This window comes from Eschrichtius robustus, chromosome 1 (assembly GCF_028021215.1).
Source record: "Eschrichtius robustus isolate mEscRob2 chromosome 1, mEscRob2.pri, whole genome shotgun sequence".
Classification (NCBI taxonomy): domain Eukaryota; kingdom Metazoa; phylum Chordata; class Mammalia; order Artiodactyla; family Eschrichtiidae; genus Eschrichtius; species Eschrichtius robustus.
Genome location: NC_090824.1, coordinates 90,841,419 through 90,868,890, shown reverse-complemented (window position 1 = coordinate 90,868,890; position 27,472 = coordinate 90,841,419). Strand labels below are relative to the sequence as shown.

Here is a 27,472-nt window from a genome sequence, read left to right as displayed (position 1 = left end):
GCCCACGCGCAGGCTTAACCTAACACAGCCAAAAAATAAAGACCTAACAGCCAAAAAATAAATATAGAAATAAATTTATTAAAAAAAAAAAGAAGAGTACTTAGCACAAAATACTCAATAAGTGTGGAATGAATGAATGGGTGGGGTGACCGAATAAATGACAGCTCATCTTTTGATTCTAGGTGAGACCAGGAATCTGACAGAAGGTTAAGAGGAAAACTGAGGGACTGCCAAGACAATACAATGAGGTAAAAGTCTTTTCAACAAATAGTGCTGGGACAACTGGATATACACATACAAAAAGATGAACTTGGGCTCTTACCTTACAGCATATACAAAAATAATTCAAAAAAAAAAAATTCGGGGCTTCCCTGGTGGCGCAGTGGTTGAGAGTCTGCCTGCCAATGCAGGGGACACGGGTTCGAGCCCTGGTCTGGGAAGATCCCACATGCCATGAAGCAACTAGGCCCGTGAGCCACAACTACTGAGCCTGCGCGTCTGGAGCCTGTGCTCCGCAACAAGAGAAGTCACAATAGTGAGAGGCCCGCGCATCGCGATGAAGAGTGGCCCCCGCTTGCCGCAACTAGAGAAAGCCCTAGCACAGAAACGAAGACCCAACATAGCAATCAATCAATCAATAAAAATAAAAAAAAATAAAAAAATTCAAGATGGATCAGTGAACTAAATGTGAAAGCTAAAACTATAAAATTTTTAGAAAAAATAGGAGAAAATCTTTAAGACTTTGGGCTACACAAAAGATTTCTTAGATATGACACCAAAAACACAGTCCATTAAAAGTTTGATGAATCAGACATCATCAAAATTCAAAAATTTGCACTTCAAAAGATAGCATTAAGAAGATGAAAAGAAGAAATATTTGCAAATCACATATCTGATAAGGATGTGTATCTAGAATATACAAAGAACTCTTACAACTCAACAAGAAGACAAACAACCCAATAAAAAATTGACAAAAGATTTGAATAGACATTTCACCAAAGATATCCAAATGGCAGGAAAAGATTCTCAACATCATTAGTCATTAGAGAAATGCAAATCAAAACCACATGGAGATACAACTTCATTAGGAAGATACCACCCACTTGAAAGGCTATAATCGAAAAGACAGATAATAATAAATGTTGGTGACCATGTAGAAAAATTTGAACCCTCATACATTGCTGGTAGGAATAGAAAATGATGCAGCCACTTTGGAAAGCAGTTTGGCAGTTCCTCAAATGTTAACCAGTTACCATATGACCTAGCAATTCTACTCCCAGATACCTACCCAAGAGAAATGAAAACACAGACCTACACAAAAATGTGTACACAAATGTTTATAGTAGAATTATTCAGAATAGCCAAAAAGTGGAAACAACCCAAATGTCTATCAAATGATGCATGGATAAACAAAATGTGGTAAAATCAAACAATGGAGTACTATTCAGCAATAAAAAAAGAATGAGGTGCTGATAGATGCTATAAGACAGATAAACCTTAAAACTATGCTAAAAGAGGGACTTCCCTGGTGGTCTGGTGGTAAAGAATCTGCCTCCCAATGCAGGGGACACGGGTTCAATCCCTGGTTGGGGAACTAAGATCCCACATGCCGCGGGGCAACTAAGTCCATGTGCCACAACTACAGAGCCCACGAGCCCTGGAGCCTGCACACCACAACTAGAGAAAAACCCACATGCCACAACTAGAGAGAAGCCTGCGCGCTGCAACAAAGAGCCCACGCCGCAATGAAAGATCCTGCACGCCTCAACAAAAGATCCCGCATGCCTCAACAAAGACCCCACATGCTTCAACTAAGACCCAACACAGCCAAAATAAATAAATTAATTAATTTTTTTAAAAAACTATGCTAAAAGAAAAATGCCAATATAAAAGACCACATATTTTATGATTCTATTTATATGAAATGTCCAAAAAGTGCAAATTTGTGGAGATTTGCCTGGGGATAGGGGTAGAAACAGGGATTAAATGTAAGTAGCCATGAGGAATCTTATAGGAATGATGAAAATGTTCTAAAACTGAATTATGGTGATATTTACACAACTCAATAAACTTATTAAAAATCATTAAACTGTACATTTTAAATGTGTAGATTTTATAAAATATAAATTGTACCTCAATAAAGCTAAACTTTTTTTAAAAAACTAGGGGAGTTGCGAAGTGAGCACAGGATAGCCAAGATAATGGTTTTAGACTTGCTCAGTCTGTTAATGAGATAGCCAGGTGTCCTGAAAAATTAGAAAGTTGATAAAAATATTGGACTACAGAGACCCAATAATACAGATTTTTGGAGTCACCAGAAAAGACATGACAAAGGGACTTTTCTACATATCTTCAACACACCCTGAAAAGATCTTCACTTGACTATACTAATTCTCTATTTTTCCTTTTCTAAGTTCTTCAACAAATAGTCTATCCATTGATTCCATTTCTTCTTCCACCCCATACTTTTTTTAATCTCCTAAAGTCTGTGTTCCTTTCTTACCTTATTGTTGAAGCTCTCAACTCACTTCTGATACCCTATTTTCAAAACTAATGGCCCTTTTTCTTTTCCCATTCTTTTTAACTCATCTAAAAAAAAAGCCCTGTCCAACTCCCATGCTTGAAATTCATCTCTTAGCTTATACAACCTTATACTATTTCTGGTCCTCTTCCCACTTCTCTGCTTCTGTTTTCTTTACCAAATCCTTTCACCTCCTACCCCCACTCACATCTTATCAAAATAAGGGAGAATCTATGCTCCCAAAATAAGAGAGAATTTGGTTTTCGTTTCTTCTCTTCTCACTTACAAGATCCATTTTATTTATTAACCCCAACCCACTGCAAGTCACCATGATTTCTCCATCTCCATTAATTGTCCTTATGGCATTTTTCAGGTCTTTGTTCTACTTCCCCAATTAAAAAATAAATTCAGAGAACATTAACTTGGCTTTTTTCAATTTTGTAAACACTGAAAGCAATCAATGCATTATTATATGTACAATGAATGAAATTCAATATCTGTTTCTGACTCATCAAAAAATGACTAGGGGGCTTCCCTGGTGGTGCAGTGGTTAAGAATCCGCCTGCCAACGCAGGGGACATGGGTTCGAGCCCTGGTCCGGGAAGATCCCACATGCTGCGGAGCAACTAAGCCCGTGCGCCACAACTACTGAGCCTGCGCTCTAGAGCCCACGAGCCACAACTACTGAGCCCATGTGCCACAACTACTGAGCCTGCGTGCCTAGAGCCCGTGCTCTGCAACAAGAGAAGCCACCACCATGAGAAGCCCGCGCACCGCAACGAAGAGTAGCCCCCGCTCCCTGCAACTAGAGAAAGCCCACGCGCAGCAATGAAGACCCAATGCAGCCAAAAATAAATAAAAAATAAATAAATTTTTAAAAAAAATTACTAGGATCATCCTAAGCAGATCCTTGGGAAGATATTTTGATCCAGCTTGGAAACTGTATTTTAAACATAATTAGAAACCTAAGAACTTTGTATGATCTTTTCATATACACATTTAAAGCTGTAATAAACTTTCCTGGCAGGAATTTATGCCCAGATGACTAAAGATATTCAAGCTAAAAATATTAAAGTTCTACAAAGCAAATTTAAATTCCTCTAGGTTTCTAAAATTTGGAATCACAAAGCACAAAACTATAAATCTCAAGTAACATCTAGAAACACATGGCTCTAGGCTATTCTTTCGCAGACTATTTGCTTCAAATGTTAGTATCTTCAAAACAATTAATAATAACTTACCAAATCCCAAAGTCCAACTTGTCCAGATCTGGCCCCAGCTGCCACCAAAGTTCTAATTTCTGATGGATGGAGAGCCACTGAGAATATTGGGCCTTTGGTAACTTTATAAACAGTATCTTCACTAATGATCATGCCATTTAAATTGGCTTTGTAGCTGAGAAGATTAAAAAGTTAAATTTTAGAAGTAAAACCAAACTCAGTAGTCAAAACAAGTAAAAGATGATTCGAAAAAGTAAAATCACAATTAGTAAATGTGGGAAAATATTCAACTTCCTGGCAACCAAGGAAATCAAATTAAACAATGGGGTACTATTTTTCACTTATAAAAGCTAGGAGGCTGCAGTTAAACATACATTCATATATATTGCTAACAGCAGAAGTAAATTCATTTAAGATTTTCAGAAATTTTTTTAAAAGATTTTGGAAAACAATCTAGCATGTCCTAAAAGCCATGAAAATGTCCATAATATCTGACACATTAATCTCACTTCTGGAATCTATCCTAAGGAAATAATCCACTATCACAATATAAACTTCAACAAACACACATACAAACACTCAAAACTAAATAGAAAACAATTCCAAATACCAAGGGAGTAAGAGGAGGTTAAGTAAATTCTACCTGCTGAAATCAAATATTATGCAATTATTCAATAAATTTAAAGACTCTAGTAACATGCAACCACAATGTTAATAGAAAAGCATAATGCAAAACTGTACATATATTAGAACATAACAAAGTAAAAATGTATGTGATTTCACTCATTTATTAAACACTGAATGAATATATACTATGTGAAATGCACTTTTCTGGTTACTGAGACAAAATCCATGCATTCATGAAGCTTATATCCTAGTGGTATTGCATATGGTGATACACGAAAGGAAATATACAAAAACAACAGTTGTTAGGGTAGAAATATGATGGATAATTTTTCTCACCTCATTTTCAAATTTCCTGTAATGGTGTATAGTCTTTAAGTTATAAAGATCTCAGAAAATATAAAACAAAGGCAAGGAATTTTAACTCACCTTTTAATGCTAGATAACTCCTTCTCAGTGTTTTTACTTCTTGTCTGAAACAATGGGAGAAACCAAAGCACTAAGTTAATATATGTACTAAAATTTGCTTAACAGATGATTCTAAAAGCTTGGGCTTACCCTCCCAAGTGATACCTTGCTCACTTCTGCCCAAGTCTGCAGAAATCCTTTAAATAGTTCACTGTTATCATCTCGATTTTCAGAAGTCATTTCTAAAGGCCCAGGAGGTAACAAAGGCTGTTATAAAAAATAAGAAAAAAAAGTTGGTTGTCGCTCTGCCCTAGAATGTAAGCTTAAGATTTCTTACTACTTTACTTTCAATACCAACAACAGTGGTGACACATAGTTAGCATTCAAAAACAGTTGCTCAATGAATGAATGCCAAGTATACTGTAAAGTAATAACATGTATTATCTCATTTAATCCCCTTAATAATCCAGTGAATGAGATATCACATTATAAAGACAGTGGAATGAAACTTAGAGAAGTTAATTTGTCCAAAGTTCCACTGCCAATACCTGAAGTTGCTGGGAATTGATTCAGATCAGTTCAATTTCATACCTCAAAGTTATTACTCTATGTCAGTGTTTTTTATTTTTTAAATTGAAGCATAGTTGATTTACAATGTTGTGTCCATCTCTGCTGTACAGCAAAGTGACTCAGTTATACACATATAGACATTCTTTTTTATATTCTTTTCCATTATGGTTTATCACAGGATACTGAATATAGTTCCCTGTGCTATACAGTAGGACCCTGTTGTTTACCCATCCTATATATAATAGTTTACATCTGCTAATCCCAAACTCCCAGTCCTTCCCTCCCCCACCACCTCCCCCCTTGGCAACCACAAGTCTGTTCTCAATTTCTGTGAGTTTCTGTTTTGTAGATAGGTTCATTTGTGCCATATTTTAGATTCCACATATTAAGTGATATCATATGATATTTGTCTTTCTCTTTCTGTATGTCAGTGTTTTTTAAATCACAGGTTGTAACCCATAGGTCGTGAAATCATTTTAATACATTACAACCAACAGTGTGTTTTAGTGAATGAGAAAAGAACAGACTAGGAAATACAAAACTGTATCACATGTAGTAAGGATAAGTATCATTTCACAAAAGTTTTGTTTCAGTTGTGTGTGTGTGTGTGTGTGTGTGTGTGTGTGTGTGTGTGGAATGGGTTCAATGTAAATGTATTTCTTATCATGGATGGATGGAGGCTTCAAAAAAATTTGAAAGCTACTCTTCCCCTAGCAACTTAATTTGCAATTAGCTCTCAAAGCACCAGGCTAATCTTCCAATTTATAATTAAGCACTTAGATACAAGTATTAAAAACAGTAGGTGCTCCTGAATAAAAAATATACTCATAATCTTATTTAGACAATAAATTTGGTAAATAAAACTCTTTCCACTCACTGATAGCATAAAATTAAACTACAGTAAGAGAACCCCATCACTATTGACATATATTATTTATTATTAATAATATTAATAACTACCGAAGAAGCGGAGATCACCTTCCTTCCCACAGATACAGTAGAAATACATCTACACGTGGAACTGCTCCTACAGAACACCCACTGAACGCTGGCAGAAGACGTCAGACCTCCCAAAAGGCAAGAAACTCCCCACGTACTTGGGTAGGGGAAAAGAAATAACAGAGACAAAAGAATAGGGACGGGACCTGCACCAGTGGGAGGGAGCTGTGAAGGAGGAAAGGTTTCCACACACTAGGAAGCCCCTTCGCGGGCAGAGACTGTGGGTGGCAGAGGGGGAAAGCTTCGGAGCCATGGAGGAGAGCGCAGCCACAGGGGTGCGGAGGGCAAAGCGGAGAGATTCCAGCACGGAGGATCGGTGCTGAGTGGCACTCACCAGCCTGAGAGGCTTGTCTGCTCAGCCGCCGGGGCGGGCGGGGCTGAGAGCTGAGGCTCGGGCTTCGGTGCTAGCCGAGAGGGAGTCCGGGAAAAAGTCTGCAGCTGCCGAAGAGGCAAGAGACTTTTTCTTGCCTCTTTGTTTCGCGGCGCGCAAGGAGAGGGGATTCAGAGCGCCGCCTAAATGAACTCCAGAGACGGGCGCGAGCCGCGGCTATCAGCACGGACCCCAGAGGCGGGTGCGAGCCGCAGCTATCAGCACAGATCCCACAGCAACAGGGGCGCAGAGGGAAAAACTGAGAGATTCCCGCACAGAGGCTCGGCGCCGAGCAGCGCTCACCAGCCCGAGAGGTTTGTCTGCTCAGCCGCCGGGGCGGGCGGGGGCTGGGAGCTGAGGCTCCGGCTTCGGTGCTAGCCGGGAGGGAGTCCGGGAAAAAGTCTGCAGCTGCTGAAGAGGCAAGAGACTTTTCCTTGCCTCTTTGTTTCATGGCGCGCAAGGAGAGGGGATTCAGAGCGCTGCCTAAACGAGCTCCAGAGACGGGCGCAAGCCGCGGCGATCAGCGCGGACCCCAGAGGCGGGCGTGAGCCGCGGCTATCAGCGCAGACCCCAGAGATGGGCGTGAGCCGCGGTTATCAGCGCAGACCCCAGAGACGGGCGGGAGACGCTAAGGCTGCTGCTGCCGCCACCAAGAAGCCTGTGTGCGAGCACAGGTCACTCTCCACACCACCCCTCCCGGGAGCCTGTGCAGCCCGCCACTGCCAGGGTCCTGTGATCCAGGGACAACTTCGCCGGGAGAACGCATGGCGCACCTCGGGCTGCTGCAACGTCATGCCGGCCTCTGCCGCAGCAGGCTCGCCCCGCCTCCTCCGTACTGCTCCCTTCCCCAGGCCTGAGTGAGCCACAGCCCCCGAAGCAGCTGCTCCTTTAACCCTGTCCTGTATGGGCGGGGAACAGACGCCCTCAGGCGACCTACAGAGGTCCAAATCCAAAGCTGAACTCCGGGAGCTGGAGCTGTACGAACAAAGAAGAGAAAGGGAAATCTCTCCCAGCAGCCTCAGAAGCAGCGGATTAAAGCTCCACAAACAACTTGATGTGCCTGCATCTGTTGAATACCTGAATAGACAACGAATCATCCCAAATTCAAGAGGTGGACTTTGGGAGCAGAATATATTAATTTTTCCCCTTTTCCTTTTTTTGTGAGTGTATATGTATATGCTTCTGGGTGAGATTTTCTCTGTATAGCTTTGCTTTCACCATTAGTCCTAGGGTTAGGTACATCCGTGTTTTTTTTTTTTTTTTTACTCAAAAAAAATTTTTTTTCCTAATAAAAGTTTTCTTAATAATTTTTTCCTTATTTTCTATTTTTAGAAATTAAAAAAAATTTTTAATAAGTTTTCTCATATTTTTTATTTTAAAAAATTAAACTTTCTTCCTTAATATTTTTCTTAATAATTTTTCTTATTTTTTACTACAAAAAATTAATATATCTATTTTTAAAAATTAAAAAAAAATTTTTTTTTGAACACATTTATTCTTAATAATTTTTTTCTTATTTTTTATTATAATAGCTTTATTTTATTTTATTTTATCCTCTTTCTTTCTTTCTTTCTATTTTTTTCTCCCTTTTATTCTGAGCCGTGTGGACGAAAGGCTCTTGGTGCTCCAGCCAGGCATCAGGGCTGTGCCTCTGAGGTGGGAGAGCCAACTTCAGGACACTGGTCCACAAGAGACCTCCCAGCTCCACGTAATACCAAACGGCAAAAATCTCTCAGAGATCTCCATCTCAACATCAAGACCCAGCTTCACTCAACGACCAGCAAGCTACACTGCTGGACACCCTATGCCAAACAACTAGCAAGACAGGAATACAGCCCCATCCATTAGCAGAGAGGCTGCCTAAAATCATAATAAGGCCACAGACACCCCAAAACACACCACCAGACGTGGACACGCCCACCAGAAAGACAAGATCCAACCTCATCCACCAGAACACAGGCACTAGTCCCCTCCACCAGGAAGCCTACACAACCCACTGAACCAACCTTAGCCACTGGGGACAGATACCAAAAACAACGGGAACTACGAACCTGCAGCCTGTGAAAAGGAGACCCCAAACACAGTAAGATAAGCAAAATGAGAAGACAAAAAACCACACAGCAGGTGAAGGAGCAGGGTCAAAACACACCAGACCTAACAAATGAAGAGGAAATAGGCAGTCTACCTGAAAAAGAATTCAGAATAATGATACTAAAGATGACCCAAAATCTTGGAAATAGAATAGACAAAATGCAAGAAACATTTAACAAGGATGTAGAAGAACTAAAGAGGAACCAAGCAACGATGAAAAACACAATAAATGAAATTAAAAATACTCTAGACAGGATCAATAGCAGAATAACTGAGGCAGAAGAAAGGATAAGGGACCTGGAAGATAAAATAGTGGAAATAACTACTGCAGAGCAGAATAAAGAAAAAAGAACGAAAAGAACTGAGGACAGTCTCAGAGACCTCTGGGACAACATTAAACGCACCAACATTCGAATTATAGGGGTCCCAGAAGAAGAAGAGAAAAAGAAAGGGACTGAGAAAATATTTGAAGAGATTATAGTTGAAAACTTCCCTAATATGGGAAAGGAAATAGTTAATCAAGTCCTGGAAGCACAGAGAGTCCCATACAGGATAAATCCAAGGAGAAACACGCCAAGACACATATTAATCAAAATATCAAAAATTAAATATAAAGAAAACATATTAAAAGCAGCAAGGGAAAAACAACAAATAACACACAAGGGAATCCCCATAAGGTTAACAGCTGATCTTTCAGCAGAAACTCTGCAAGCCAGAAGGGAGTGGCAGGATATACTTAAAGTCATGAAGGAGAAAAACCTACAACCAAGGTTACTCTACCCAGCAAGGATCTCATTCAGATTTGATGGAGAAATTAAAACCTTTACAGACAAGCAAAAGCTGAGAGAGTTCAGCACCACCAAACCAGCTTTACAACAAATGCTAAAGGAACTTCTCTAGGCAAGAAACACAAGAGAAGGAAAACACCTACAATAACAAACATAAACTATTTAAGAAAATGGGAATAGGAACATACATATCGATAATTACCTTGAATGTAAATGGATTAAATGCTCCCACCAAAAGACACAGACTGGCTGAATGGATACAAAAGCAAGACCCATATATATGCTGTCTACAAGAGACCCACTTCAGACCTAGAGACACATACAGACTGAAAGTGAGGGGATGGAAAAAGATATTCCATGCAAATGGAAATCAAAAGAAAGCTGGAGTAGCAATTCTCATATCAGACAAAATAGACTTTAAAATAAAGACTATTACAAGAGACAAAGAAGGACACTATATAATGATCAAGGGATCGATCAAAGAGGAAGGTATAACAATTGTAAATATTTATGCACCCAACATAGGGGCACCTCAATACATAAGGCAAATACTAACAGCCATAAAAGGGGAAATCGACAGTAACACAATCATAGTTGGGGACTTTAACACCCCACTTTCACCAATGGACAGATCATCCAAAATGAAAATAAATAAGGAAACACAAGCTTTAAATGATACATTAAACAAGATGGACTTAATTGATATTTATAGGACATTCCACCCAAAAACAACAGAATACACATTTTTCTCAAGTGCTCATGGAACATTCTCCAGGATAGATCATATCTTGGGTCACAAATCAAGCCTTCGTAAATTTAAGAAAATTGAAATCGTATCAAGTATCTTTTCTGACCACAACGCTATGAGACTAGATATCAATTACAGGAAAAGGTCTGTAAAAAATACAAACACATGGAGGCTACACAATACACTACTTAATAACGAAGTGATCACTGAAGAAATCAAAGGGGAAATGAAAAAATACCTAGAAACAAACGACAATGGAGACACGACGACCCAAAATCTATGGGATGCAGCACAAGCAGTGCTAAGAGGGAAGTTTATAGCAATACAAGCCTACATCAAGAAACAGGAAACATCTCGAATAAACAACCTAACCTTGCACCTAAAGCAATTAGAGAAAGAAGAGCAAAAAAACCCCAAAGCTAGCAGAAGGAAAGAAATCATAAAGATCAGATCAGAAATAAATGAAAAAGAAATGAAGGAAACAATAGCAAAAATCAACGAAACTAAAAGCTGGTTCTTCGAGAAGATAAACAAAATTGATAAACCATTAGCCAGACTCATCAAGAGAAAAAGGGAGAAGACTCAAATCAATAGAATTAGAAATGAAAAAGGAGAAGTAACCACTGACACTGCAGAAATACAAGCGATCATGAGAGATTACTACAAGCAACTCTATGCCAATAAAATGGACAACCTGGAAGAAATGGACAGATTCTTAGAAATGCACAACCTACCAAGACTGAACCAGGAAGAAATAGAAAATATGAAGAGACCAATCACAAGCACTGAAATTGAACTGTGATTAAAAATCTTCCAACAAACAAAAGCCCAGGACCAGATGGCTTCACTGGCGAATTCCATCAAACATTTAGAGAAGAGCTAACACCTATCCTTCTCAAACTCTTCCAAAATATTGCAGAGGGAGGAACACTCCCCAACTCATTCTACGAGGCCACCATCACCCTGATACCAAAACCAGACAAAGATGTCACAAAGAAAGAAAACTACAGGCCAATATCACTGATGAACATAGATGCAAAAATCCTCAACAAAATACTAGCAAACAGAATCCAACAGCACATTAAAAGGATTATACACCATGATCAAGTGGGGTTTATTCCAGGAATGCAAGGATTCTTCAATATACGCAAATCAATCAACGTGATACATCATATTAACAAATTGAAGGAGAAAAACCATATGATCATCTCAATAGATGCAGAGAAAGCTTTCAACAAAATTCAACACCCATTTATGATAAAAGCCCTCCAGAAAGTAGGCATAGAGGGAACTTTCCTCAACATAATAAAGGCCATATATCACAAACCCACAGCCAACATTGTCCTCAATGGTGAAAAACTGAAACCATTTCCACTAAGATCAGGAACAAGACAAGGTTGCCCACTCTCACCACTATTATTCAACATAGTTTTGGAAGTGTTAGCCACAGCAATCAGAGAAGAAAAAGAAATAAAAGGAATCCAAATCGGAAAAGAAGAAGTAAAGCTGTCACTGTTTGCAGATGACATGATAATATACATAGAGAATCCTAAAACTGCCACCAGAAAACTACTAGACCTAACCAATGAATTTGGTAAAGTAGCAGGATACAAAATTAATGCACAGAAATCTCTTGCATTCTTATATACTAATGATGAAAAATCTGAAAGTGAAATTAAGAGAACACTCCCGTTTACCATTGCAACAAAAAGAATAAAATATCTAGGAATAAACCTACCTAAGGAGACAAAAGACCTGTATGCAGAAAATTATAGGACACTGATGAAAGAAATTAAAGATGATACAAATAGATGGAGAGATATACCATGTTCTTGGATTGGAAGAATCAACATTGTGAAAATGACTATACTACCCAAAGCAATCTACAGATTCAATGCAATCCCTATCAAACTACCACTGGCATTTTTCACAGAACTAGAACAAAAAATTTCACAATTTGTATGGAGACACAAAAGACCCCGAATAGCCAAAGCAATCCTGAGAACGAAAAATGGAGCTGGAGGAATCAGGCTCCCTGACTTCAGACTATATTACAAAGCTAGAGTAATCAAGACAGTTTGGTACTGGCACAAAAACAGAAATATAGATCAATGGAACAGGATAGAAAGCCCAGAGATAAACCCACGCACATATGGTCACCTTATCTTTGATAAAGGAGGCAAGCATATACAGTGGAGAAAAGACAGCCTCTTTAATAAGTGGTGCTGGGAAAATTGGACAGGTACATGTAAAAGTATGAAATTAGAACACTCCCTGACACCATACACAAAAATAAACTCAAAATGGATTAAAGACCTAAGTGTAAGGCCAGACACTATCAAACTCTTAGAGGAAAACATAGGCAGAACACTCTATGACATAAATCACAGCAAGATCCTTTTTGACCCAGCTCCTAGAGAAATGGAAATAAGAACACAAATAAACAAATGGGACCTAATGAAACTTAAAAGCTTTTGCACAGCAAAGGAAACCATAAACAAGACCAAAAGACAACCCTCAGAATGGGGGAAAATATTTGCAAATGAAGCAACTGACAAAGGATTAATCTCCAAGATTTACAAGCAGCTCATGCAGCTCAATAACAAAAAAACAAACAACCCAATCCAAAAATGGGCAGAAGACCTAAATAGACATTTCTCCAAAGAAGATATACAGATGGCCAACAGACACATGAAAGAATGCTCAACATCAGTAATCATTAGAGAAATGCAAATCAAAACTACAATGAGGTATCATCTCACACCGGTCAGAATGGCCATCATCAAAAAATCTACAAACAATAAATGCTGGAGAGGGTGTGGAGAAAAGGGAACACTCTTGCACTGTTGGTGGGAATGTAAATTGATACAGCCACTATGGAGAACAGTATGGAGGTTCCTTAAAAAACTAAAACTAGAACTACCATACGACCCAGCAATCCCACTACTGGGCATATACCCTGAGAAAACCATAATTCAAAAAGAGTCATGTACCAAAATGTTCATTGCAGCTCTATTTACAATAGCCAGGACATGGAAGCAACCTAAGTGTCCATCATCGGATGAATGGATAAAGAAGATGTGGCACATATATACAATGGAATATTACTCAGCCATAAAAAGAAATGAAATGGAGGTATTTGTAATGAGGTGGATGGAGTTAGAGTCTGTCATACAGAGTGAAGTAAGTCAGAAAGAGAAAAACAAATACAGTATGCTAACACATATATATGGAATCTAAGGAAAAGAAAAAAAAAAAAAGGCCATGAAGAACCTAGTGGCAAGATGGGAATAAAGACACAGACCTACTAAAGAATGGACTTGAGGATATGGGCAGGGGGAGGGGTGAGATGTGACAGGATGAGAGAGTGTCATGGACATATATACACTACCAAATGTAAAATAGATAGCTAGTGGGAAGCAGCCGCATAGCACAGGGAGATCAGCACGGTGCTTTGTGACCGCCTGGGGGGGGTGGGATGGGGAGGGTGGGAGGGAGGGAGATGCGGGAGGGAGGAGATATGGGAACGTGTGTATATCTGTAGCTGATTCACTTTGTTATAAAGCAGAAACTAACACACCATTGTGAAGCAATTATACTTCAATAAAGATGTTAAAAAAAAATAATAATAACTACCATTTATTGCTTCCTAAGTCCTTAATATAATGTAAGAAACTTTATAGATACTATTTCATTTATCCCTCACAACACCTCTTTGAGAGGTTTCTGCTATTGTTGCCATTTTAAAAATGGGGAAACTGGGGCTCAGAAAGACTAAGGAATTTACCCACAATCCCACACAGGGTAAGTCTGCAGAAATATAGAATCCAAGCCAGTCTTCTACGAGTTTGAAATCTTACTCATTAAACCATACAACAGCCAAGTATTAAATTAATGAAGTACAAATTAAACATAATTTAATGACTTTTTACTTTCAAACACTTCAAATTTTTGAGTATTTTATTGGTTAATATATTGTATTTGCACTCTTTCTTACATTTTCATCTGCTACTAATATTGGCTGGGTTGGAGTTGCTGGTAATGAAACTCCTGAAGGATCAACTTTTAGTAATCGCATTGACCTTCTACATCCAGTCCCATTTTCTTTCTTCTTAGGCTTCTTTCTAAAGGAGTGGGGGAAAAAAATCATGTTATACTCATAAAAGTTATATGTATTTATTAATATCAAGGAAACAACGTCTAGTAATCTATCTCACAGATATATTCACACATTGCAAAGATGTATATACATGGCTACACTGAATTTTTTTTTTTCTTCACCACACTGTGCAGCATGTGGAACTTTCCCAACCCAGGATCAAACCCGTGCCCCCTGCCATGGAACCATGGAGTCTCACCCACTGGACCACCAGTGAAGTCCCTACACTGATTTTAATTAAAAGCCTGGAAACATCATAAATGTTCATCATGAGGAGGTGAGGGGTGTTAAATAAATTATGACATACATATCTAGCAGAATATTATGCAGTCATAAAAAAAGAAATAGATTTTTGTGTGCTGATATGACATGAACTCTAAGATACAAGAAGCAAAAACAAGGTCCAGCACATGTTGAATATGGTTCCATTTGCTTTTTTACAAAATATATACACATACATTTGTAATTGCTGAGATTACCTATGGAAGAATACACATGAAACTATTAACAGTGGTTTTCTCTAGGGAAAAGGCCTGGAGAACTAAGGTCCAGGATAGGAAAGAGACTTAAATGTTTCATTGCATGGCCTTCCATATAGTTTACTTTTTAAAATCATATACATACCCTACTTTTTTATGCATTATTTTTTTTATTTTAAAAAAGTAGTTCAGAACTTCCAGTTTCCAGTTCCAAATTTAAAGAGCTTGAAAGTCACTGCACTGTCTTATCAAGTAAAAAGCTGAACAGACTGAAAAATCAACACTTCTAGGATCCTTAAGAGAAATGAGGGCACAGTAGAAACTGCTGAGCCTAATATTGGAGAGATAGACAGGCAAATGCAAGAAGTCATGGCTTATTGGAGCAGACTTAGAAATGGAAACCATCATGGGAACCAGCACCAGGGTAGGAAAGCCTGAACTGTAATTGACCAATTGCTGGAGGTTCAGTGTACACAAGTCTGAGAGTTAAAAACTCCAGGGAAAACTAGACAGCTACATGTAAAAGAATGGAACTAGAATATTTTCTCACACCATATACAAAAACAGACTCAAAATGGATTAAAGGCTTTAATGTAAGACCTGAAACCATAAAACTCCTAGAAGAAAACACAGGTACTACACTCTTTGACATTGGTCTTGGCAATATTTTTTGGATGTGTCTCCTCAGGCAAGAGCAACAAAACAAAAAATAAACAAATGGGACCTAATCAAACTTAAAAGCTTTTGCAAAACAAAGGAAACCATCAACAAAATGAAAAGGCAACTGACTGAAGGGAAGAAGATTTGTGCAAATGATATGTCCAATAACGGATTAATATCCAAAATACATAAACAGCTCATACAACTCAACATCAAAAACAAAATAATCTGATTAAACAATGGGCAGAGGACCCAAAGAAGACATAGAGATGGCCAACAGGCACAAATGAAAAGGTTAGATCATCAGGGTGCACCACAACAACTGACACTGTGCTCTAGAGCTCGTGAGCCACAACTACTGAGTCTGCACGACACAACTACTGAAGCCCATGCACCCTAGAGCCCGTGCACCGCAAGTATTGAGCCCATGCACCACACCTACTGAAGCCCACATGCTCTAGGGCCCGTGTGCCACAACTACTGAGCTAGTGTGCTGCAACTACCAAAGCCCGTGTACCTAGAGCCCATGCTCCGCAACAAGAGAAGCCACCGCAATGAGAAGCCCACGCACTGCAACAAAGAGTAGCCCTCGCTCACTGCAACTAGAGAAAGCCTGCACGCAGCAACAAAGACCCAGTGCAGCCAAAAAAAAAAGAAAAACATACATGCACCCCAATGTTCATAGCAGCATTTTTTATAATAGACAAGATATGGAAGCAACCTAAAAGTTCATCAACAGACGAATGGATAAAGAAGATGTGGTATATATATATATATGTATACAATGTAATACTACATAGCCATAAAAAAGTGAAGTTTTCCCATTTGCAACAACATGACTGAAACTGGAGGCTATTATGCTTAGTGAAATAAATCAGTCAGAAAAAGACAAATACTGTTATGTTATCACCTACATGTGGAATCTAAAGCATAAAACAAATGAATGAATATAACAAAACAGAAACAGACTCACAGATATAGAGAACAAACTAGTGGTTACCAGTGGGAGAGGGAAGAGGGGAGGGGCAAGATAGGGGTAGGAGGTTAAGAGGTACAAACCACTTTGTACAAAATAAATAAGCTACAAGGATATATTTATAGCACAGGGAATACAGCCATCATTTTATAGTAACTATAAATGGAGTATAATCTATAAAAATTTTAAATCACCATGTTGTACACCTGAAAATAATATAATATTGTAAATCAACTACAGTTAAACTGTACTACTATGAAACCTAATATGAAGACCAAAAATTTGAAATGATCTCTGGCCCATGGCCTTAAAAAGACTGGAACTAGTTCCTTTTAACTTAAATTTTACCACTTTAGCTTAACAATGAGGTATAAAACAAAACCAAGTATACTTGTTATATACTTGGTTAAATACTGGTTAAATTTACCAAAGATTCCTCCAGAAGTCTTTGGTAAATTTAGCATTCATTATTAACTTTTATAGTATTAAAATATTATAAGTAATGTGCCAATTTCAAAGTCCTCTAAATCTTTCGTCACAATGATATTTATAGCACTGTAAACAGAACTAAAGCCTGATATCATATATTATTAAAACTGACATTTATCTCCAAAAGAATTTGACCTATGGTGACTGAACTCTGAAAAAAGTAAAAAGACTGGTAGTTGGAGAAAAGTAGATCTCTCACATTACTTAGTCAATGGCAGTTCCATTGTAATTTAGCCTTAATCTTTTTGCTGAAATGATCTAAATAACAAAAGATCCATAATAAAAATATTTTTTAAAAAAGAAATGAGCTATTAAGCCATGAAAAGACATGGGGAAACCTTAAATGCATATTACTAAAAAAAGCAGCCAACCTGAATGAGACTACATACTGTATGATTCCAAATACATGACTGACATTCAGGAAAAGGCAAAACTATGGAGACAAAAAAGATCAGTGATTGCAAGGGGTGAGGGTGATAAGGGATGAAAAAGCAGAGCACAGAGGATTTTAGGGCAGTGAAATACTCTGTACATTATATGATAGATATATGTTATTATACATTCGTACAAACCCAAAGAATGAACAACACCAAGAGTGAACCCTAAGGTAAACTACAGATCTGGGGTGATTATGATGTATCAAGGTAGGTTCATCCTTGGTAACAAACGTACCACTCTGGTGAGTGATTCTGATAATGGGAGAAGCTATGCATGTGTCGGGCAGGGGATGGAAATCTCTGTAACTTACTCTCAATTTTGCTGTGAAACTAAAACTGCTCTAAAAATAAAATCTTAAAAAAAAAGAAACCTCAAGGGGGCCTCACCCCCACAATTTTGTAAGATTTATATGCAGGAGCTTGACCAGGCCCTCAAAATAAATATCAGAGAAAAATCTCCTCATGCTTCTAGCAGGGGGAGGAGAAAAGGAAGAATTTTGAGATAGGCCAGAGCACTCTGTTCTTCTTAACAGGCCTGCCCTCAGGAGAAATTAGTTAACCAGAGCCTAACCTGCTAGGGTATTGTCAGAGGCTAACTGACCTGGGGAAGGGAAATACCCAACAGCAGCCCACTCTTGCCATCTTGTCCAACCTAAGGAGAGACGAAAAAAACTAAAACACTTGTGAAGTTCACAGTCCAAAGACATAGGTTCAGTCAGAGACTGAGAACTAATAACAAGACTACAGAACGCTCCCCTCCCCCAACATCTCACCACCACATTGCTAAAGACCTATTTATAACAGTTACTTTTTCTTGGTACATCATGTCCAGTTATCAAGAAAAAATTACAAGACACACTGAAAAGCAAAAAACACAATTTAAAGAAACAGAGCAAGCTTCAAAACCAGACATGGCAGAAATGTTGAAATTATCACACTAAGAATTTAAAACGGGCTTCCCTGGTGGCGCAGTGGTTGGGAGTCTGCCTGCCAATGCAGGGGACACGGGTTCGAGCCCTGGTCTGGGAAGATCCCACATGCCACGGAGCGACTGAGCCCGTGAGCCACAACTACTGAGCCTGCGCATCTGGAGCCTGTGCTCCACAACGGGAGAGGCCGTGACAGTAAGAGGCCCGCGCACCGCGATGAAGAGTGGCCCCCGCTCGCCACAAGTGGAGAAAGCCCTCGCACAGAAACGAAGACCCAACACAGCCAAAAATAAAATAATTAATTAATTAAAAAAAAAAATTAAAACAACTGTGATTAACATGGTAAGGGCTCCAATGGATAAAATACACACCACGAAAGAACAGATAAGCAATGTCAACAGAGGGATGTAAATACTAAGAAAGAACCAAAAAGAAATGCCAGAGATCAAAAACACTATAATAGAAATGAAGAATGCCTTTGATGGCCTCAGTAATAGACTGGACATGGCTGAAGAAAGAATCTCTGACCTTGGGGATATCTCAACAGGAATCTCTAAAACTGAAAAGCAAGGAGAAAAAGACAAAAAACAGAACAGAATAACCAAGAACGTAGATAACTAAAAAAGTATAACATATAAATAATGGGAATACAAGAAAGAGAAGAAAAAAGTAATAGAAGAAATATTTGAAATAATAACTGAAAATTCCCCCAAACTAGTGTCAGACACCAAACCACAGATCTAGAAAGCTCAGAGAACATCAAGCAAGATAAATGCAAAATCAAAAATGAAAACAAACAAAAAAACCTACAACTAGGCAATTCATTTCCAAACTACAGAAAAATCAAAGATAAAATCCTGAAAGGAGCCAGAAGGAAAAAACCACTTTACCTACAGAGAACAAAGATAGAAATTAAATCTATCTTCTCAGAAACCATGAAGGCAAGGAGAGAGTGAAAATATTTAGAGTGTAGAGAGAAAAGTAAAACCCAACCCAGAATTATGTACCCTGGGAAGTTATCCATCAAAGGAAAAGCAAATTAGGAACTTCTGAGACAGTGAACACAGAGAGATGCTAGAAGAGTGATGCTCTCAGAGAGAGATGGAAGCTCCGTGCCCTTTCCCCATGCCTTGCCTGATGCATCTATCCCATCTGGCTGTTCTTGAGTCATATCCATTGTAATAAACAGCACAAGGTGAGTGGTGCTCTTGAGAACCTTCTGTGATTACTACTCACACCTTTTCCAGGGACACTTTCTTAAAAGGACCAACAAGCATCCAGTTTACTCAGATATAATCCCAGATTCATGGAGTTGTTGCTGACCAGATTACACCTGTCTCACTAAGACTGGAGTTTCCGGATGAAAAGACAAGATGGCAGAGTAGAAGGAAGTGAGCTCACCTCTTCTTACGTAAACACCAAAATCACAACTAACTGCTGAACAACCATCAACAAAAACATGCTGCAAGCTACGAAAAGATACCCTACATCCAAAGACAAAGAAGAAGCCACAAGGAGATGGTACAAGGGGCACAATCGCAATAAAATCAAATCCCATACCTGCCAGGTGGATAACTCACAAACTGGAAAATAATTATACCACAGAAGTTCTCCCACAGGAGGGAGAACCCCACATCAGCATCTACAGCCTGGGTTTCTGGCAACAGGAGAAGAAGTCCCCAGAGAACCTGGCTTTGAAGGCCAGTTTGATCACAGGAATTCCACAGGACTGGGGAAACAGAAATTCCACTCTTGGAGGGCACACACAAGGTTTCATGCGCACCAGGACTCAGGGGAAAAAGCAGTGACCTCAAAAGAGACTGTGCCAGCCCTACCTGCCAATAATGGAGGGTCTCCAGTGGAGGCAGGAGTGGCTGTGGCTCACTGCAGGGACAAAGACACTGGCAGCAGTAGTTCTGGGGAGTACTCATCAGTGTGAGCCTTCCTGGAGGCCACCAATTTCTCACCAAGACCTGGCCCCACCCAACAACCTGAAGCTTCCATTACTGGGACCCCATGGCCAAACAACCAACAGGGCGGGACACAGCCCCACCCATCAGCAGACAAGTTACCTAAAGTATTCCTGAGCACAAAGCTGCCCACTAAACACACAGCACGACCCAGCCCTGCCCAACAGAGGGACAAGACCCAGCTCCACACCCCAGTGGGCAGTAACCAGTCCCTCCCACCAGAAAGCCTGCACAAGCCTCTTAGACAGCCTCATCCACCAGGGAGCAGGCAGCAGAAGGAAGAAGAAATACAACCCTGCAGCCTGCAGAATGAACACCACAATCACAGGAAGTTAGACAAAATGAGATGGCAGAGAAACATATCCCACACTAAGGAACATGATAAAACCCCAGAAGAATAATTAAATGAAGTGGAGAAAGGCAATCTACCTGAAAAACAATTCAGAGTAATGATAGTATAGATTATCCAAGATCTCAGAAAAAGAATGGACGTACAGATTCAGAAGATACAAGAAATGTTTAACAAAGACCTAGAAGAACTAAACAACAAACAAACAGAAATGGACAATACAATAACTGAAACGAAAAATACACTAGAAGGAAGAACCAACAGAATAACTGAGGCAGAAGAAAGAATGAGCGAGCTGGAAGAAAGAATGGTGGAAATCACTGCTGCAGAATAAAATAAAAAATAAAAAGAAATGAGGAAAGATGGTGGAGGAGTAAGACGTGGAGATCACCTTCCTCCCCACAAATACATCAAAACTACATCTACATGTGGAACAGTTCCTATAGAACACATACTGAACACTGGCAGAAGACCTCAGACTTTCCAAAAGGCAAGAAACTCCCCACGTACCTTGGTAGGACAAAAGAAAAAAGGAAAAGCAAAGACAAAAGAATAGGGACGGGACCTGTACCTCTGCGAGGGAGCTGTGAAGGAGGAAAAGTTTCCACACAGTAGGAAGCCCCTTCACTGGTGGGGATTGGAGGCGGGGAGGGCAGGGGGGGAAGCTTCAGAGCCACGGAGGAGAGCAGAGCAACACGGGTGGAGAGGGCAAAGCAGAGAGATTCCTGCAAAGAGGATCAGTGCTGACAGCACTCACCAGCCTGAGAGGCTTCTCTGCTCACACGCCGGGGCGGGCGGGAGCTGGGAGCTGAGGCTCGGGCTTCAGAGTTAAGATCCCAGGGAGAGAACTGGGGTTGGCTGCGTGAACACAGCCTGAAGGGGGCTAGTGCACCACAGCTAGCCGGAAGGGAGTCCGGGAAAAAGTCTGGACCTGCCTAAAAGGCAAGAGACCATTGTTTCAGGGTGCGCGAGGAGAGACGATTCAGAGCACCACCTAAACGACCTCCAGAGACAGATGCGAGCCACAGCTATCAGCAGGGACACCAGAGATGGGCATGAAATGCTAAGGCTGCTGCTGCAGCCATCAAGAAGCCTGTGTGCAAACACAGGTCACTATCCATACCTCCCCTCCTGGGAGCCTGTGCAGCCCGCCACTGTAGGGTCCCGTGATCCAGGGACAACTTCCATGGGAGAACACATGGCATGCCTCACGCTGTTGCAACGTCACGCCAGTCTCTGCCACCGCAGGCTCTCCCCGCATTCCGTACCACTCCCTCCCCCAAGTCTGAGTGAAGAAATCAAAAGAAGAAAGAAAAGAATACATAGAAACAAATGACAATGAAAACACAATGACCCAAAACCTATGGGACACAAAAAAAGCACTTCTGTAGGGAAGTTTATAGCAATTCAATCTCACCTCAAGAAACAACAAAAATCTCAAATAAACAACTTAACCTTACACCTAAAGCAATTAGAGAAAGAAGAACAAAAAAACCCCCAAAGCTAGCAGAAGGAAAGAAATCATAAAGATCAGATCAGAAATAAATGAAAAAGAAATGAAGGAAACAATAGCAAAGATCAATAAAACTAAAAGCTGGTTCTTTGAGAAGATAAACAAAATTGATAAACCATTAGCCAGACACATCAAGAAGAAAAGGGAGAAGACTCAAATCAACTGAATTAGAAATGAAAAAGGAGAAGTAACAACTGACACTGCAGAAATACAAAGGATCACGAGAGATTACTACAAGCAACTATACGCCAATAAAATGGACAACCTGGAAGAAATGGACAAATTCTTAGAAAAGCACAACCTTCCAAGACTGAACCAGGAAGAAATAGAAAATATGAACAGATGAATCACAAACACTGAAATTGAAACTGTGATTAAAAATCTTCCAGCAAATAAAGGCCCAGGAGGGACTTCACTGGTGGAGCAGTGGTTAAGAATCCACCTGCCAACGCAGGGGACACGGGTTCAAGCCCTGGTCCGGGAAGATCCCACATGCCGCGGAGCACCTAAGCCCGTGCACCACAACTACTGAGCCTGTGCTCTAGAGCCCATGAGCCACAACTACTGGTGCCCGCGCACCTAGAGCCTGTGCTCCACAACAAGAGAAGCCACTGCAATGAGAAGCCCGCACACCGCAGCGAAGAGTAGCCCCCACTCGCCACAACTAGAGAAAGCCCGCACGCAGCAACGAAGACCAAACACAACCAAAAATAAATAAATAAATAAACAAACTAAAGGTCCAGGACCAGATGGCTTCACAGGTGAATTCTATCAAACATTTAGAGAAGAGCTAACATCTGTCCTTCTCAAACTCTTCCAAAATACAGCAGAGGGAGGAACACTCCCAAACTCATTCTACGAGGCAACCATCACCCTGATACCAAAACCAGACAAGGATGACACAAAAAAAGAAAACTACAGGCCAATATCACTGATGAACATAGATGCAAAAATCCTCAACAAAACACTAGCAAATAGTTTGTCTACAGTTTCTTAACTATAAATGAAAAATGGATCTTGAAAATTACACATATTGGTTTTTTCACTTGATATGTCTGTGACTTGCGCTCCTCCAAAAAAAAAAAAAAAATACAAGCAAATAGAATTCAAAAGCACATTAAAAGAATCATACACCATGATCAAGTGGATTTTATCCCCGGAAGGCAAGGATTCTTCAATATACACAAATCAATCAGTGTAATAAACCATATTAACAAATTCAAGGAGAACAACCATATGATCATCTCAATAGATGCAGAAACAGCTTTCGACAAAATTCAATACCCATTTATGATAAAAACCCTCCAGAATGTAGGCATAGAGGGAACTTACCTCAACATAATAAAGGCCATATATGACAAACCCACAGCCAACATCGTTCTCAATGGTGAAAAACTGAAACCATTTCCACTAAGATCAGGAACCAGACAAGACTGCCCACTCTCACCACTATTATTCAACATAGTTTTGGAAGTTTTAGCCACAGCAATCAGAGAAGAAAAAGAAATAAAAGGAATCCAAATCAGAAAAGAAGAAGTAAAACCGTCACTGTTTGCAAATGACACGATACTATACATAGAAATGGTGAGATATATCATGCTCTTGGATCAGAAGAATCAATATTGTGAAAATGACTATTCTACCCAAAGCAATCTACAGATTCAATGCAATCCCTATCAAATTACCAATGGCATTTTCACAGAACTAGAACAAAAAATCTTAAAATTTGTATGGACACACAGAAGACCCTGAATAGCCAAAGCAATCTTGAGGAAGAAAAATGGAGCTGGAGGAATCAGACTCCCAGACTTCACACTATACTACAAACCTACAGTAATCAAGACAGTATGGTACTGGCACAAAAACAGAAATATAGATCAATGGAACAGGATAGAAAGCCCAGAGATAAACCCATGCACATATGGTCACCTTATTTTTGATAAAGGAGGCAAGAATATACAATGGCGAAAAGACAGCCTCTTCAATAAATGGTGCTGGGAAAACTGGACAGCTACACGTAAAAGAATGAAATTAGAACACTTCCTGACACCATACACAAAAATAAACTCAAAATGGATTAAAGACCTAAATGTAAGACCAGATACTATAAAACTCTTAGAGGAAAACATAGGAAAAACACTCTTTGACATAAACCAGCAAGATCTTTTTTGACTCACCTCCTAGAGTAACGAAAATAAAATCAAAAATAAACAAATGGGACCTAATGAAACTTAAAAGCTTTTGCACAGCAAAGGAAACCATAAACAAGACGAAAAGACAACCCTCAGAATGGGAGAAAATATTTGCAAACGAAGCAACTGACAAAGGATTAATCTCCAAAATATACAAACAGCTCATGCACCTCGATATCAAAACAACAAACGACCCAATCAAAAAATGGGCATAAGACCTATATAGACATTTCTCCAAAGAAGACATACAGATGGCCAAGAGGCACATGAAAAGATGCTCAACATCACTAATCATTAGAGAAATGCAAATCAAAACTACAATGAGGTATCACCTCACACCAGTTAGAATGGGCATCATCAGAAAATCTACAAACAACAAATGCTGGAGAGGGTGTAGACAAAAGGGAACACTCTTGCACTGTTGGTGAGAATGTAAATTGATACAGTCACTATGGAGAACAGTACTGAGGTTCCTTAAAAAGCTAAAAACAGAACTACCATATGACCCAGCAATCCTCCTACTGGGCATATACCCTGAGAAAACCATAATTCAAAATGACACATGTACCCCAATGTTCGCTGCAGCACTATTTACAACAGCCAAGACATGGAAACAACCTAAATGTCCAATGACAGATGAGTGGATAAAGAAGATGTGGTACATATATACAATGGAATATTACTCAACCATAAAAAGGAACGAAATTGGGTCATTTGTAGAGATGTGGATGGACCTAGAGTCTGTCATACAGAGTGAAGTAAGTCAGAGAAAAACAAATATCGTATATTAACGCATAAATGTGGAATATAGAAAAATGCTACAGATGAACCTATTTCCAGGGCAGGAACAGAGACGCAGACATAGAGAACGGACATGTGGACGTGGTGGGGGAGAGGGGGTGGTGGGGGAGAGGGGGTGGGGGGGGGGTGGGATGAACTGGGAGATTAGGATTGACATATATACACTACAATGTGTAAAACAGATAGCTAGTGGGAACCTGCTGTATAGCACAGGGAGCTAAGCTCGGTGCTCTGTGATGACCTAGATGGGTGGGATGGGGAGGTGGGGGGTGGGAGGGAGGTCCAAGAGGGAGGGAATATATGTGTACATATAGCTGAGCCACTTCGTTGTACAGCAGAAACTAACACAACACTGTAAAGCAATTATACTCCAATTTAAAAAAAAAAAGAAATAAAAGAGGGGACTCACTACAGATCCTATGGACATTAAAAAGGTAATAAAGAAATAATATGAACAACTCAATGCCCACATATTTGAAAACCTAGATGAAATGGACCAATTCCTTGAAACATACAATTTGCCAAAACTCATATAAGAAACAATCTGAATAGGCCTGTATTTATTAAAGAAATTGAACTAGTAATTAATAACCTTCCAAAACAGAAAGCACCAGGCTGATATGGGTGCACTAGTGAATTCTACCACACATTGAAGGGAAAAATTAAACCAATTCTCTACAATCTTTTTCAGAGGACAGAAGCAGAGGGAATACTACCTAACTCATTCTATGAGGCTAACATTACTGTGATATCAAAACCAGACAGACATTACAAGAACAGAAAACTACAGATCAATATCTCTCATGAGCCGAGATGCAAAAACCCTCAACAGAATATTAGTAAATTGAATCCAACAATGTGTAAAATGTATTATAAACCACAACCAACTGGAATATATCCCAGGCATGCAGCACTAGCTCAACACACAATAATCAATTAATGTAATCCACCCATCAACAAGCTGAAAAAAAAAATGCATGATCTTATCAATAACTGCAGGAAAAGCATTTGGCAAATCCCAACACCCATTCAGAATAAAAATTCTCAGTAAACTGAAAATAGAGGGGAACTTCCCAACGAAATAAAATCTACAAAAAACCCTATAGCTAACATAATATTTAGTGGTGAGAAATGCCAAGCTTTCCCACTGAGATCAGGTACAAGGCAAGAATGTCCTCTCTCACGACTTCTTTTCAACACTGTCGGACTCCCCTGGTGGTGCAGTGGTTGAGAATCCACCTGCCAATGCAGGGGACATGGGTTCAAGCCCTGGTCCAGGAAGATCCCACATGCCGCGGAGCAATTAAGCCCATGCGCCACAACTACTGAGCCTGCACTCTAGAGCCCACGAGCCACAACTACTGAGCCCACATGCCACAACTACTGAAGCCCGTGCGCCTAGAGCCCATGCTCCACAACAAGAGAAGCCACTGCAATGAGAAGCCCGCATACCACAAGGAAGAGTAACCCCCTCTCGCCACAACTAGAGAAAGCCCACGTGCAGCAACGAAGACCCAACACAGCCAAAAATTAATTAATTAATTAACTAACTAACAACAAAAAAAAAACCCCACTGTGCTGAAAGTTCTAGCTAATGCAATAATAGAAGAAAAGGAAATAAATGGTATAAAGATTGGGAAGAAAGAAATAAAACTGTATTTGTTCACAAATGACATGATAGTCTATTTAGAAAATTCTAAAGAATGGATAAGGGCTTCCTTGGTGGCGCAGTGGTTGAGAATCTGCCTGCCAATGCAGGGGACACGGGTTCGAGCCCTGGTCTGGGAAGATCCCACATGCCGCGGAGCAACTAGGTCCGTGAGCCACAACTACTGAGCCTGCGCGTCTGGAGCCTGTGCTCCGCAACAAGAGAGGCCGCGACAGTGAGAGGCCCATGCACCGCAATGAAGAGTGGCCCCCGCTCGCTGCAACTAGAGAAAGCCCTCACACAGAAACGAAGACCCAACACAGCCAAATAAATAAATAAATAAATAAAATTTATTAAAAAAAAAAAAAAAAAAGAATGGATAAAAATATTCCTGGAAGTAATAAGTGATTATAGCAAGGTTGTAGGATACAGGGTTAATATACAAAAGTCAACTGATTTCCTATATACCAACAAGAAACAAGTGAAATTTGAAATTTAAAATACAATCCATTTAAATTATAAACCAAAACA

The 27,472-nt window shown here is 39.7% G+C and overlaps 1 protein-coding gene across 2 annotated transcripts in view; it reads right to left on the bottom strand.

Annotated features, from left to right (window-relative positions):
- Window positions 1-27,472, bottom strand: part of WDR76 (WD repeat domain 76) — a 75,147-nt gene that overhangs the window by 27,330 nt on the left and 20,345 nt on the right. For both annotated transcript variants that reach the window (XM_068550684.1, XM_068550694.1), the window contains exons 5-8: window positions 14,337-14,463; window positions 4,939-5,040; window positions 4,795-4,838; window positions 3,763-3,916 (exon numbers count right to left, since the gene is read on the bottom strand). In XM_068550684.1, coding sequence (XP_068406785.1) covers window positions 3,763-3,916; window positions 4,795-4,838; window positions 4,939-5,040; window positions 14,337-14,463 — 427 coding nt within the window. The remainder of the gene's footprint in view (window positions 1-3,762; window positions 3,917-4,794; window positions 4,839-4,938; window positions 5,041-14,336; window positions 14,464-27,472) is intronic.